We start from the raw sequence: 16,040 nt of genomic DNA on the forward strand, positions 1-16,040 counted from the left end.
GCCTGGCCAGCCTGGGTGAGGGGCTGATGGCTGTTTGCAGGCTGGCCACAGCCCCCAGCCACCCAAGCTCCCAGTGGAGGCTGGCTGGAAGCAGGTATCTGGGATTTATTTAGCTTCTATAATTGAAACTTTGTTGCCTTTTGCGGAGGCCACAGCTGGCCAGAGCAGGCGGGAAGCTTGGCTTCCTCCATCACCGGGTCAACCAAGCCTCCTGTTTGCTCCAGCTCCATGGCTGCCGGCCGCCATCTTGGTTGGGTTAATTTGCATATAGTCACTCTGATTGGCTGGTGGGCGTGACTTAAGGCATAGCGAAGGTATGGTCAATTTGCATGTTTGTCTTTTATTAGTGTAGACTAGAAAATTCATGCACTGGACAGGGAGTCCCTCAGCTGGGCCAGCCCCCTCTCACAGTCCGGGAGCCCTCAGGGGCGGGAGGTGACCTGGCAATCAGGGGAAGGCGATGCCTGCATCACACCTCTGCTGCTGCCACTGTTGGCAGCGCAAGACTTGACCAGCCCTGGTTACCTGAGCCATCTGAGGCTTGCCTGTGCCTTGGGCCTGCCCTGGGCAGCTGGGCAGCCGACATCCAAGGTTTGCCTGCGCCTCGGGCCAGCCCTGGGTGGCTGGGAGCTGAGGGAATGTCTGGCTGCATCATGCGCCTGCTGCCCCCCGCCCCCCCCAGCTGGGCTGAAAGGACTGTGGGACTCCGCTGCACCATGCGCCTGCCACCCCTTCAGCAGGGCTGAAAGGACTGGGGGACTCCGGCAGGGCTGAGGGGACTGGGCGCCACCATCTTGTGGCTATGGGTGCTGCCATCTTTGTGACAGTGTCATGGTCAATTTGCATATTACCTCTTTATTAGATAAGATACTAGTGGCCTGGTGCACGAATTTATGCACATTGAAAGGAAATTAATTAGAAGAAATATTTTAATATCACTATTTGCCCTTCTCTATAATAGAAGTGTCAACCAAATTCACGATTGACAATGACAGATGGAAACACACACGTGAGATTGGCACCAATGAGAGCTTTATATGTACAGTGGGGCCTTGACTTACGAGTGTCCCGACTAACGAGTTTTTTGAGATACCAGCTGTCTCTCAGCTGATTTTTTGCATTGAGTTGACAGAGTAATTTGACTTAACGAGCTCCTTAACGAGCTCCTTAACGAGCTCGGTCTCGGAACAAATTAAACTCGTAAGTCAAGGCCCCACTGTACATATAAAGCTCTCATTGGTGCCAATCTCACGTGTGTGTTTCCATCTGTCATTGTCAATCGTGAATTTGGTTGACACTTCTATTATAGAGAAGGGCAAATAGTGATATTAAAATATTTCTTCTAATTAATTTCCTTTCAATGTGCATAAATTCGTGCACCAGGCCACTAGTATCTTATCTAATAAAGAGGTAATATGCAAATTGACCATGACACTGTCACAAAGATGGCAGCACCCATAGCCACAAGATGGTGGCGCCCAGTCCCCTCAGCCCTGCCGGAGTCCCCCAGTCCTTTCAGCCCTGCTGAAGGGGTGGCAGGCGCATGGTGCAGCGGAGTCCCACAGTCCTTTCAGCCCAGCTGGGGGGGGCGGGGGGCAGCAGGCGCATGATGCAGCCAGACATTCCCTCAGCTCCCTCCATTTTCCAGCTAATGAAAAGAAAATAGAATTCTACTGAGTCTCCTGTCTACCTACTCCAGGACTTCTGTGAGGATCAAATGAGATGAGGCATGGGAAAACACTTCACAGACATTTGGTTGAAGGGTAAAATGTTTTCACCTGTGTTCCTGGAACTCCAAGGAGGCTAGTCGCTAGGGAGAGGAAGCCAGGTGTTGCTACATGACATCATTAGCCAGCATCCACAGCAACTGTTTCCAGGCTGGGCTGGGCTGTGGGCTGCATTTTGCACCATGGGATCTTGGCAGTGTCGGCTGCAATTTAGTGGGCTGTCGCTCCAGGGTGATGGTGGGGCCTGTGTCCCACTTGGGGGAAGCCAAGTGTTGCTTTCTGGGCGCCAGGTCCAAGGTGCCGTTTTTTTCTGTGCATATCATGGCAGCTCCTGCATTGAACATCTGCCCCCTGGTGGTCAGTGTGCATCATAGTGACCAGTCGGAAGGTGGGAAGGACACTTAGCATCTCTATATATAAAAGCCTAAGTGACTGGTGGACCGGTACCTATGACGTGCACTGACCACCAGGGGGCATACGTTCAACACAGGTGCTGCCCCCTGGTGGTCATTGTGCTCCCACAGCAGGAGCGCTGCTCAGCTGACCAACAGGCAACAGACATGAGGCTCACAGCTGGTGAGCGCTGCTGCGGTGGCATGAGCCTCTCCCACCTTCGTGGCAGCACTACTGAGCAGCAGAGGTGGCAGGTGCAGTGGGACCAGGATGAGCGGGAGCCCGGCTTGGGCTCCGGTTCCTCCCCAGCTGCCTGCGGCATCATGCACTACTACATCCCTCGGGGGATGTCGGACTGCTGATTTGGGCCCCATCCCCGCAGACTGGGCCCAAACCAGCAGTCCGACATCCCCTAAGGGATCCCGGATTGCAAGAGGGCGCAGGCCAGGCTGAGGGACCCCACCGGTGCATGAATCCGTGCACCAGGCCTCTAGTATATATATATATATTTCAGAGAGGAAGGGAGAGGGAAAGAGATAGAAAGATCAATTTTGAGAGGGAATCATTGATTGGATGCCTCCTGCATGCCCCCTACTGGGGATCGAGCCCACAACCCCAGGCATGTGCCCTTGACTGGAATCAAACCCAGGACCCTTCAGTCCACAGGCCAATGCTCTATCAACTCAGCCAAACCAGCTAGAGCAGCACAAGACCTTTTTAGGGAACAAAGTCTAGTTTAGGTGGAGCATAGAGCATTTGGTAGTGAGTTGGAGGGGGTGGACTGGAAAGGCAGGTTGTGGCTAGAGCTTTGTAATTATTTTTCCTTTTTTGAATATATTTTTATTGATTTCAGAGAGGAAGGGAGAAGGAGAGAGATTTAGAAACATCAATGATGAGAGAGAATCATTGATTGGATGCCTTCTGCACGCCCCCTCTTGAGGATCGAGCCTGCAATCCAGGCATGTGCCCTTGACTGGAATCGAACCCAGGACCCTTCAGTCCTCAGGCTGACGCTCTGTCCACTGAGCAAAACTGTCCAGGGCATGGCTGGAGCTTTGAACCCAGGCTGAGGACTCTAGGTTGAGGACTCTAACCTTGATGCCTGCCATAGTAATGGAAAAACCTTCTCTTCCAGAATGGTGGGCTAAGCCATGGGGCCCAGTAGCCTCCAGAAAGCTCCTCTCTATAAGGAAGAAGAAATTGGGGTGGAGTCAGACTCTTATTTTGTTAATCCTCACTGGAGGATATTTTTTCCATTAATTTATTTATAGAGAAAGTGGAAGGGATGGAGGAGGGGGCAAGAGAGAGAGAAACATCGACTTGAGAGAGACACATCGATTCACTGCCTCCTGCACCTGCCCCTACTGGGGCTGGGGAACCAGCAACCCAGGTACCTGACCTTGACTGGGAATTGAAACCATGACCCTTTGGTCTGTAGGCCGAGGCTCCAACCACTGAGCAAAACTGGCCAGGGCTGGAGTTGAACTCTTGATTTTAGGACCAAGTTCATGCTGAGTATGTAACAAAGCTATTTCACTCAAAGTAGCCCTTGGGGAGATGATTCTCTCAAGTATAAGCATCCATGAGGATGAGCTCTCATCTGCATGGTTTTTCTGCTAAGAGCTGAATGACCGGAACTGTTTAAAAAACCCTAACCAAGACCTAGCCGGTTTGGCTCAGTGGATAGATCATGGGCCTTTGGACTGAAGGGTCCCAGGATCCATTTTGGTCAAGGGCACAAGCCCTGGTTGCAGGCTCGATCCCCAGTAGGGGGCGTGCAGGAGGCAGCCAATCAATGATCCTCTCTCATCATTGATTTTTCTATCTCTCCCTCCCTCTTCCTCTCTGAAATCAATAAAAATATATTTAAAAATAAATAAATAAATAAATAAATAACCCTAATCAAGAGCTGCTTCAAAAGGTGAGCTGTCAGAACAGGGGTTGGTATGGCTAGCTTTTCAAATATAGATACTATCTGGTGGTATGATTTTTCTGGTTTATTACTTTGCCATTAAATCGCATTATAATTGTTGGTGGGTTGTCTAGTGCACTCTAAAGAATATAGGCAAGGACTTCCTTATTTTCTACAAATGTACAACTGCCCTCAACACCTTTACACCACTGCCACCAAGATTGGCTGTGGGGAAATTCATTATTTTGCTGGAAGAGAGATTTGGGGGAGATGTAGGAGATCAGATCTTTGCTGAGCCAATTTTTAAAATTTTTCTTTGCCAGCTACAGTTTCAGACATTTCCATATACACTATCTCATTTGACTCTCACAACACTCTTTGGATGTAAGTACAGTTTTCTCCCTTTTGTAAATGAGGAAATAGGTATTGAGATAGGCTAACTTACCTCAAATCCTGTAGGTAAAAGGAGCTACATTTTAATGCAGGTTGTTGTTTTTTGCCAAATTTTCTTTTTTTGGTTGCCACATTCTTCCCCCCCCCCCCCCCCTTTTATAGAAAATTAATGTTATTTACCTGGATTTGGGTTGCTAGAGACCACGGACATCAGCACTAATGGCAGCAACAGGAGAAAAGAGATTAGAACTTTCATTGTGACCGTTGGTGCTGCTGTAAATTGCTTGAAGAGGGTGGAAGGTTCCCAGTTAGAGGCTCCGGACTTCTTGGGATGACTCAGGCCACTGTACTTGGCTTGTTGGTTTGTGCTTTAATCCTAGGCCAGTGTTCCCATTTGAGGAGGAGAACAGGTAAGTGACGCTGGCTTTGTTAGGTAACAGGCTGGACCATGTGCTTTACGGGAATCTGGGAGGTAAAACTGGCCAAACAAAAGACATGAAGCATTCTTAAGAATTTAAGAAGTAACTGATAACTTGGCAACTATACTTGTTCCCTCCCCTCTCCCTCCCACCTCCATACCTCTTAATGTGTTATGATTTCTTCCTTAAGTCTTTTTGCTCCTTTGAACTTCCTTATACCTTTCAGAGACTCTACTAGCTTAATATCTGGTAGGAAAGTGAGTATGCAGGGTTGGCAGAAGAGAGGATGACAATCATCTGTTTCTCCTCTGCATGTTCCCGCTGCCATCCTTGGCACACAATATCACAATAGTGGTGTTGTTGCCTGGGAACTTGTCCTGTCCTCACTCGGTTTACAATTTCCTCCCATTTATATAAGGTGGGAAGCAAACATGATCAAGGAGGAGAGGCTATACTCTCTTGCCAGAAACCCTGGAGCAGTGGGTCAGACCAGGCCTCCTTGTTGTTGGTCAGGAAGGTGGCTTAGTTACTCCAGTCTAAAGGAGAGGGAGCTGGGTTGATGGAAGACCCTCAGGACTTCAGGTCCAAGAGGGTTTGAGAAACAAGAACCACAGGAGGGAAGGTGTTTGCCCAGACCACTGGAGCTCTTGGCTCCAGACCTTGTTTGGAAATACAAGCAAAACCAGAAGGTACTACTACTTAGAGTAAACACTAAGGATTATAGAACATTAGCACTTACCTTGAGCCATTCCAGAGACTTTAGGAAATGTGCTCAAAGAAAGAGGAGAGGCCAAGCTTGAAGGCTGGTTGATAATTATGGGACCCAGGGAAAGTTAACAAGGAAGCTTCCAGGCAGGAGTAAAGGTAGTGTGACTTTATTTCACCTAAGAGGAGGGAAGAGGCAAGGCATGAGTCAAATCCTTTTTGATTTTTATTTGATCATCCTTAACTTTTCAATTTTCAGATTATCCCTGCCTACTGACAAGTTGTAGAGTCTTTGCTACTACAAAATTTATAAATTGTCTGCAGGAGGCCAGGCACTGTGCCGGGCAGTGGAGATTGTCCTCCAGTTGAAGGTTAAGGCTTGGCCTGAGCTTGGTCTGATATAAACTGCTGATGTGGTTTCTCTCTGGAAAATTCTAACAATGGTCTCTCTCCTTAGGAGGCTCAAGCCTAACCAGGGAGATGACATTCACTTCATAAAACCTGAGATATAAGTGAAACCAAATTTCAGAAGTGGCAGGAATTCACTGTGGCCTGGGTCAGGTGGAACTGGAGCTGGGTCTCACAGGGTGGGGTAGGATTTGGGTTGATGGAGGGCAGAGAAGGGCAGTGCAGAGAAGAAACGTGAAGCTAATTGGATATGGGTCTTTGAGGGAGGGGTGCCATATATATATATATATATAGTGTGTGTGTGTGTGTGTGTGTGTGTGTGTGTGTGTGTTTTGCTGAACTTATATGGAGCCTGATACACTGGGAGTACTCTATAAATGTTTGTTGAATTGAGAGATATTTTTGTAACACTTTAACTAGGCCTGATATGTTAAAAAGCATGTGAAAGTGCAATCCATTACTAGGAAGAAAATTTTAGTGATGAATGGTTATGCATACACAAGGAAACTGATGGGGTTCTCTACTTTCTCATTGAGTTGTCCATCAGTCCACTCCCAGGCAGCGGCAGGATCCGGGCGCTCCTCCTCAGACCTTCCTCCCTTTCCCCTCAATCTGTTTACCTCTCTGCTTTCCCCATGTCCTGGCTCCCAGTCAGTTCACTCTGGCTGATTTCCCTCTCCATGGACTTGGGATGGGATGTATGGTCCTATGTTCCACAGGAGGGGGCTTGAGATCCCTCAAGCCCATTGATATTGACAAGAAAACAATGTTGAGATGTTCTAAATCAGTGGTTCTCAACCTTCTGGCCCTTTAAATACAGTTCCTCATGTTGTGACCCAACCATAAAATTATTTTCGTTGCTACTTCATAACTGTAATGTTGCTACTGTTATGAATCGTAAATATCTGATATGCAGGATGGTCTTAGGCGACCCCTGTGAAAGGGTCGTTTGACCGCCAAAGGGGTCGCGACCCACAGGTTGAGAACCGCTGTTCTAAATAAAAATTACAGCAGCCAGAGAGTAAGAGAGAGAGAGACTTAACAGTTTGCCTGTTAATAGCTGTGTACCAGCTCTGACAAAAGACTGATCACATTTCTGTACGTCTATTGGAATTTGGGATTAATCTGCAGGTGACTATTTCTAAGATTATATAAAAGAGAGAATAGCCAGCACCATAGAGCCCCAGGGCCTCTGCTTATTTGCATATGAATTTTTCAATCTGCTGCCCAGAGCCACTCCACAAGAGCAGACATTTCTTTCTTTCTTAAATATATTTTTATTGATTTCAGAGAGGAAGGGAGAAGGAGAGAATGATAGAAACATAAATGATGAGAGGGAATCACGGATCGGCTGCCTCCTGCACGCCCCCACAGTGGGGATCGAGCCCGCAACCCGGGACCCCTCAGTCCGCAGGCCGACACTCTATCCCCCACTAAGCCAAACCAGCCAGGGCCAGACATTTCTTTCCTGCAGACTCTGCCGAGCCTACCCGAGAACTAGTCCTTCCCTTTGTCTATAGCTAATGTAAATCCTTACATCTTTCTCCTTCCTACTTGGTGTATAAAAATGCTAGGGGAGGGTTAAGGGGAGAAAAAAAAAAAGGAGACATATATAATACTCTTTGTAATACTTTAAGCAATAAAACAATTAAAAAAATGCTTGCAGAACTCAGGGATGGACATGATGTCTTTTTAAAACTACCTGCTGGTGGTTTAGATTCCATGGCTCAAGACCAGTTTCCTCTTCTTCTTTCTCCTCCTTTTCTTCCTTCCCTGCAAGCAATGGCAAACCCTTTCTTTAAAATAAGATAAAAAACTTTCAGCCATGTGTGGACGAAAGGGGCCACATGCTCACCTGACAAGCTCAGGGAAGGCCTGCATGGTGGTCTTGCAAACTCAGAGACCTAAAGTAACCACAAAGGATGGTCTGAAATTAAACTTTAACTAAAAGCAGTTATGGTGGGCAGTTACGTCCTAGGCGTGTATCTTCACTGACAAGGTCAACCTTTACCTTAACTGAGCCTATCTGTCTTTTTGCATCTATAATAACATACCCTTGAAATGTCTGGGTAACTTGTAACTTCCCTTTTTCTGGAGCCCCTGGGGCACCACCAAATGTGCTGGGCCCCAGGACAGATACCACAAATTCCTTCATTATCATGTTAATTGATCCTGCACCCACCTAAGTATGTGTCCATCATTTTACTTTTTATCCAATCCCAGGGGTTTCCCTGCTTTGCTTATCCCTCCTCCTTAATCTATCACCAATGAATTTCATGTAACCCACCTATGTCCCGCCTTTGATTGCAAATCTATAAATACAAATGTACCCCCGCCATTCTCCGGAGCATTATCTCAATTCGTTGAGGTTCTGTTTCCTGGCATATGTCAACAGTTTGGCTCAAATAAACTCACAAAAATTATTTACAGGTTTCAGTGGTTTTTTTACGTTAACACATGGAATTCAAAGTATTTTTCTTGTTTGTTTCACAATATAAAACACACCTAAGACAAAGTTCTCTTGTTAATATTGACAACTACTTAGAGCCCATCTCCAGAACATTGTGTCAACACAGTCTGATTTACAAAGGCCTCCCTCCAGGAAGGAGAGAAGGGGAAAGTGGGGAAAAAATACCATTCTGCCACGGTTATTTGGTTTTCCCCCTCCACAGTGTACTTAGTAAACATTTGGAAATATTTGTTGATTGAGTCCATTACTCATGTTGCTCTAGTAACAATCATTTATTCATACATACATTCAGGGAACATGAGTGCCCAGTGCTTTTCAGGTGGTGGCTACCAAAGGAAGAAGGTGTGATACTGCCTCCGAGGAGTTCTCACGATACACATACACCCATGGATAGCTAATCCAACAGCTCCATTTTAAAGAAATGGAAGTTAAAGTGCAGGGAACTGTGGAAGGCCCCCTGCCAGGGAAGGCGCTGGCTTTCTTTTAAATTCATGTCAACTGAACCCATGATGAAGGCAGAGCCTTATCTTGGGGGCATATCTAACCAAGAGGTGGGAATGCCACAGTTGACCTTCAAAGCCAGGTGCCAGGAAATGGGTTCTTATTTAAATCTAGTCAAGCACCAGGAATGAATGTGATTCGGACGCACCCGGAGGTGACTATTTAGGAGGAAGCTACAAGAATGCACACATTCCCCCTTCTATTCACCCTTAGTAAAACTTCCTAGCATTTGGCTATAAATAAAAGTTGCTGCGCTGGCTCTGGGCCCTGTTCATCTATCAGAGAGCAGACGCCACACCCGGTCCCAGCTTTCCTCTATTTCTGTCTCAGTCTTGTTTTATTCAAGATTTCATCGACTCTCTCTGCGCTGCTCGCAAGAAGAGAGAACGCCATTTCCCCCATATCTGACGCCACGAACAGGGATCCCCATAGGGAACAAGATAGGATTTGTTCAATATCACAGGCTAGCATCAGTTAGCCTCAAAGCAACAGGACAAACTCATTTCCTGACTTGCTAGAATTTCTGTTCGTGTGCAGCTGCCTGGCTGCTGCATGTGCAAATGTGGAACAGGAGAGAGGGGACATTCAGAATGAGGTGGCAGCCCACAAACACCTTGGAGGAGCCAGAAGGAAACGTCCAATCCAACCACGACTGCAAAAAGCACCATCGGGGAATTTGCATTCTTTTTTCCCCTTTGAGCTTGAAATGAGGAAAAGTGAGCCCAGAAAATCCAAAATGGACATTTTCACAGAGGTTTATCAGATGGGCCAAAGAGCCTGTGTTTACCCCTATCAAGGTGTTTCTCACTGAACTATAATGGTCTGGGTTTGAATTTGGTTCTCTCCATAACCTAGAGCAGTGATGGCGAACCTATGACACGCGTGTCAGAGGTGACATGCAAACTCATTTTTGTGGTTGATTTCTCTTTGTTAAATGGCATTTAAATATATAAAATTAATATCAAAAATATTTGTCTTTGTTTTACTATGGTTTCAAATATCAAAAAATTTCTATATGTGACACGGCACCAGAGTTAAGTTAGGGTTTTTCAAAATGCTGACACGCCGAGCTCAAAAGGTTTGCCATCACTGATCTAGAGCTTAGTGAGGGCAGGAAACAGGTCTGATTCATCTTTGTCTCTCCAGTACAAGCTATATATTTCTTTTCTTTTTTAAAAAATATTTTTATTGATTTTTTTTTACAGAGAGGAAGGGAGAGGGATAGAGAGTTAGAAACATCGATGAGAGAGAAACATCAATCAGCTGCCTCCTGCACACCCCCCACTGGGGATGTGCCCACAACCAAGGTACATGTCCTTGACCGGAATCGAACCTGGGACCCTTCAGTCCCCAGGCCAACACTCTATCCACTGAGCCAAACCGGTCAGGGCAAGCTATATATTTCTTAAAAAATAAAATGGCCCTAGTTGGTTTGGCTCAGTGGATAGAGTGTCAGCCTGCAGACTGAAGGGTCCCAGGTTTGATTCCAGTCAAGGGCACATGCCGGTGTTTCGGGCTCGATCCCCGGTGGGGGTGTGCAGGAGGCAAGCTGTTCAATAATTCTTATCATTAATGTTTCTAATCTCTCTCCTTGTCCCTTCCTCTCTGAAACCAATAAAAAATATTTTAAAAAATAAAATAAAATGAAATAAAATAAAATGTATACATCTACACAGGTATGGGACTGAGCACAGTAGGAAAAACCAGTATCTTCAAATCAGCTGATATGGCATTAGGCTTTCTAAATATAAGTGCAGTACTCCAAATGGGGAAATGGGTAGTCCTGTGGCTCTGCTGCTGTGGTTAGAAGACTCTTAGAATTCGGAGTTTCCTGTGGTTGACACACTTCACTTCCCCACAATAAAGTGGCAGAGAGTGTAGGGACTTTAGAATATTTCATTTGGGAAATGGCTAAGAGAAAAGGGGAGGGACTCATGGTGGTTATTCAGAAATATTTGAAGGTCTGTTGTATGAAAAGTATCAGACCTGTTTCAGTGCCTACAGAGAGTATGACTAGGATTGGTGAGTATTCATCAGACACATTTTGGCTCAGGATGAGAAAGAACTGTCACAGTTCTTGTAAACGTGGAAAATTACAAGTTTACTGGCAGAGTTCAGGCAGGGGCTGGATGTCTGAAAATAAGTCACAGTGATTTTTTGTTTTGAAGGTTACAAGGGCAGAGCTTGGTTTGGAACCCTGGTTTCCCACTAATATTACATTTCATTAGGTTTTATAAGAACTGCCCTTTGAAATGTGACATTACTCCAGGATACAGGCTGAACGCTGACAGTTACTTCCAGGCATTGCGGGTGGTTGTGAATTGGTAACATGGACTTCACCCTCTCTGCCAACCTTCCCCCACTCTCCTTTACTGGTATGAACTTGAAAATTAAGTGCATTTACTGATCACAACCACAAGGTGGCAGCGCTGTCCCACTGGTATTTTCTAAGAACGCTACCTGGATTTGGGCAAATCTGAGAGCCGGAATTCAGATTAGAAAAATGGCACAAATGAAACGAACAGGTCCTCCCCTTCTCCCCCCCACCCCGCCTTTCTTGGTGAAATGACAGTTGAGATGAGTCTGAAACCATTGCGTTTTAGAACGGAAAGACATTGTAGAGAAGTGTCTCAAACTTTGATGTGTTTACGGATCACCTGAGGATCTTGTTTAAACACAAATCCGATTTCTTTGGGGGTCTGAGGTTTTGCATTTCTAATAAGCTTTTGGATGATGCTGTCACTGCTGGTTGGTGGGCCACACTTTGAATAGCAAAGGTTTAGAGGTCATTTAGAGATTAATTCTTACTTCACCCAATTAATGAATGAAGAAAAACTGAAATCTAGAGGGAGAATGTGACTTGCCTAACATAGTCATACTTTTTTTTTTCATTGATTTCAGGGAGGAAGGGAGAAGGAGAGAGAGATAGAAACATCAATGATGAGAGAGAATCATTGATTGGCTGCCTCCTGCATGGCCCCTACTGGGGATTGAGCCCTCAACCTGGGCATGTGGCCTTGGCTGGAATAGAACTTGGGACCCTTCAGTCCAAAAGCTCACACTCTATCAACTGAGCCAAACTGGTCAGGGCATAGTCATGACTTTAGTGTGTAACTTTTTGCATTTAAGCCCAAGCTTCTGACTTAATCCAGTTCTCACTCCACTACATCATGTGGCCTCCTTTAATCTTGTTATTGGTATCTTTTTAACTTAGGAACCCAGAATTCCCATTTTTACCGTCGTCCTCTTTGGTCTTTGCTCAAGCTGTCACTTTGGTTACCCAGAACCTTCTGTTGCTTTTCTATAACCACAGATCAAGTTCAAATGTCTATGACTGTGCAACAAATGGTGCCACTTTAGAAAGGTTACCTAACTTTCCTGTTTCTTAGCCCTGTCTTCCATTGTAATTATCCCCATTATTTCCTGTTTCCTAAACATACTGTGTTCAGGCTTCTCTCAGTGGTAACGGTACTGGCAAGGATTCTGGAGTTAGACATACCTACTTTCTAATCTCATCAGGTCCACGACCCAGCTTGGCAAGTTAATTCATCTTCTTAAAGATCAGCGTCCTCCTCTGAAATAACCCCATACAGTGGTTGAGAGGAATAAATGGCATATGCAGGCCCACTCTCATTCCTGAAATCACCTTCAAAATTAGCATCTACAATGGTGCCTGATACCTGGTTCCCTGTGCTTGTGTTTCTCCTTGTCTCTGTTTCCCTGAAACTTAACCTTTCAAAGGCCTAACCTGAATCCTGTCTCTTTTTCGAAACCTTTCCCAGCCACTCCTGACCTGTTGGTCCCACTCTTCTATAAATTATTTCACCCATGCATTAGTGTTTAATTACTAGTGTGCGTCAGCCCTCGCAGTGAGACCGTTAGAGAGGCTTGAGGGATAATTGGCTGTGTAATAATTGAGGGATAACGGAGTTAATTGTTTTTTTAGTGCTCCCTGAGGGTTAGATCTACCTTCTCTTTTGTCACTTACTGCCTCCCAGCAGCTCCTGCACCAGCAACCCCAGATCCTGGTAGTTGGTGAATACTTTAGGGCTAGTTCTTGTCAGGCTTCTTCCTGCCTCCACATTTTGGTTAAATTGGTGTGCGTGTTATCACATGGCTCCTCCACGGGAGGGGTTGATGAACTCTCTTTATGGAAACCCCAAGTTAATAACACTAAGGAAGCTGAGCACAGTATTATCAGCCTGGACAGGAAATGTGTACACCTTCCTATTTTGTAACATTTATAGCAAGGTCCTTACTCTCTTACTTCAGAAGAGATTAAGGGCAAAAAGACTAAGTGGGGAGGGAAAGAGTATTTAAGGGAGATCACATACCTCTGACCTAGATTCTGTCAATTACTCGTTCGGCTGTACCCAGAAGTGTTTATCTTTGCATGTGTGGCATATATTTTATCACATGATCCATAATTCCCTCCCTCAGTGGCAATTAGGAGCTCATGTCAGGCTTATGACAATAAAATTATATGGTGCGTGCTTTCACTGAAGCAAAGGTTTCTCTGAGGCCTGGAGCGGAAACAGACCAGGAGGGCTGGACACTTTACTTAGGGTCCTGCCTTCTCTTTTTATTGGACAACAGTCTTCTCAATCAGGGGATTTTTGGCCTTTCCATTTCCCGACCACGGGCTCATGCCAAAGTCCAGATGTATTTATCTGTGCCTGGAACAAACTGTCTTGTTTTTTTTGTTTGTTTGTTTTTTTTTTTTAAGGGAGGCCCAAGGAATGGGTTCCTTTTAGTTTTCCAGGATTTTAATCTCCATTGTCTAAACTGGTGGTTTCCAACCTTGGATGCTGGTTAGAGTCACCAGCCGGGCATTTAAGGCCTGTGCCTTATCCCCAGAGAGCCTGATTTGATTGGCCTATGGTGTGGCCCAGGCGTTGGTAGTTTAAAAAAGCTTCCAGGTAAAACAGTCATTTTACAGTGGAGAAACCTTAGCCAAATGCTCAAAGTTAACATGACCAGTAATGAGAGATACTGATATCACAGGCCTCCTGATATGACAGACTGAGAAAGCACAGCCTCCCTTCTGTGGTATTCTTGCCGAAAGTACATAACCTAAGTTTAATCATGAGGAAATATCAGAGGAGCCCAACCTGAGGGTCGTTCTACAAAATAACTGACCAATATTTTAAAGAAATGTTAAGGTTATGAAGGAAAAAGAAATCCTGAGGAACTGGCCCAGATTAAAGAAGACTGAAAAGCCAAAACAACTAACTGCAATGTATGAGCCTAGATTGGCTCCTTGTCTAGAACAAGGACGTTAGTGAGAAGGTCAAAGGAATTTGAATAAGATCTGTAGATTAGCTCATGATATTACATTGATGTTAATTTATTCATTTTGATAATTGTTCCGTGGTTATCTACAGCATTAATATTTGGGGAAGTTGAATGAAGGATATATAGAAACTTTGACTATTTTTGGAACATTTTTGAATGCCTAAAATTATGTTAAAATGAAAAGTTAAAAAAAGAGAAAAGGGAACTTCTGGGTAATTAATGAGTTGCCAGAGTTGAGAACCACTTCCCTAAGTCATCTTGCCTAATATTGTCAGAGTAATCTTCTTGAAATGCTATTTTGTCATATTTCCGACTTTCTCAAAGTGTTTCAGTGACTCTTATCTGTAGGATAATGTTCAAATTCCTTAGGCTGCCATTAAAAAACCCAAAGCATGGCCCCAATCTGCTCCCTTTGTCGATGCGACCTGAACTGCATTTTACTTTCTCATGTATGAGTTTATTATAATTATTTCCCTTCTTCCTATAATACTCTTGCCTTCCTGCCCAGCCTCCTGAATTATTTTCCATTCTAAAGCCCATTTCAGATTCTGTCTCTTTATTGGAATCTTTTGTGAGTATTTCTGTTAGAGGCAGTCATCTTTTCTTTTGAAATCTGGTAGGTAGGATAGTGTGGCATGAAAACATGAACTTTAGATTCAGAAATATGTAAGTTTGAATTCTGGTTCCATCTTTAATCAATCCTGGCATTAGTAGTTTAAAAAAGTTTCTTGGCCTGTCTGGCATGACTCAGTGTTTGAGCATTGACCTATGAACCAGGAGGTCACAGTTCAATTCCTTGTCAGGGCACGTACCTAGGTTTTGGACTTGATTCCCAGTGTGGGACATGCAGAGGCAGCCGATCAATGATTCTCTCTCATCATTGATGTTTCTATCTCCATCCTTATCTCTTTCTCTCTGAAATCAATTTTTAAAAAGTATATATATGTTAAAGAAAGCTTCTTAGATAAGTGACAAGTTAATTGACTTCTTGGAGTTTTGGTTTCTCATTTGCAAAATAGGGATAATGGTACCTACTTCAAAGGGTCACATTAGATGAGGTGCAAACACAAAGGTGCCACATTCAGGATGTTCTTCCCCCTCTTGTTTGTAGCTCAGTGGTCCCCAAAGGGATTGTGGGTGGTCCAAAGGCTCTGTCAAAATTTCCTGCAGAGCCTTTAAAAGATATTTGTGTTTGGTCATCATAATTAGACACTCTTGAATTGAATTGAGTGCTTGGGGCTTTAAGGACTTCAACTAAGCTTTTTCCCCTAGTACCTAACTCAATAAATAAGTGGCCCATGGGTAGAGGAAGGTAACCCAATAGAGGTAGACTGAAGACACAATGGGTTTCTAAAGGGAAAAAGCTGTGATGCCTCCCACACCCAGCCCTTTGCTCTCAGTCAGATGGCTTTGAGGAAGTATGGCTCCTTAATAAAACTCCTTAAACCATGAGTCCTGCATAGCAACCCTCCAATAATTTATTTCTTGCCCAATCGGTATGTACATAGGTGAGTCAGGTCCCTTTTGAGTTGAACACTTTACTCCCCTTTCTGCTACCTCCACCCACACAGCACACAGTGGTTTGGCTCCAGGTCTCGGGCCTCTAGTACTGGTTTAAGAGCACAAGACCAGGAAGGGCAGACTGAGAAGGAAGTCAGAGGCCAACAGGCCTGGAAAGAGACAGGTGGGGCTGCAATTGTTCAAAGGCCACAAACGCTGGGTATGTTTTATGACTGTGTCTGATTTGGAATCTCCTCCCCTTTGTGACTGTTCCAGGGACTCTCCCACCTCCTGCTTCCTTTTCATGATGCTTTCTT

At 44.9% G+C, this 16,040-nt stretch overlaps 1 protein-coding gene across 1 annotated transcript in view; it reads right to left on the bottom strand.

The window, feature by feature from the left end:
• Nucleotides 1-5,622, bottom strand: part of CXCL17 (chemokine (C-X-C motif) ligand 17) — a 20,830-nt gene extending 15,208 nt beyond the window's left edge. The window contains exons 1-2 of the mRNA XM_014531435.1: nucleotides 5,584-5,622; nucleotides 4,606-4,903 (exon numbers count right to left, since the gene is read on the bottom strand). Of these exons, the coding sequence (XP_014386921.1) occupies nucleotides 4,606-4,681 (76 nt within the window). The 5' untranslated portion in view covers nucleotides 4,682-4,903; nucleotides 5,584-5,622. The remainder of the gene's footprint in view (nucleotides 1-4,605; nucleotides 4,904-5,583) is intronic.
• Nucleotides 5,623-16,040: the final 10,418 nt, after the last annotated feature.

The sequence above is a fragment of the Myotis brandtii genome, unplaced genomic scaffold (assembly GCF_000412655.1).
Source record: "Myotis brandtii unplaced genomic scaffold, ASM41265v1 scaffold803, whole genome shotgun sequence".
Classification (NCBI taxonomy): domain Eukaryota; kingdom Metazoa; phylum Chordata; class Mammalia; order Chiroptera; family Vespertilionidae; genus Myotis; species Myotis brandtii.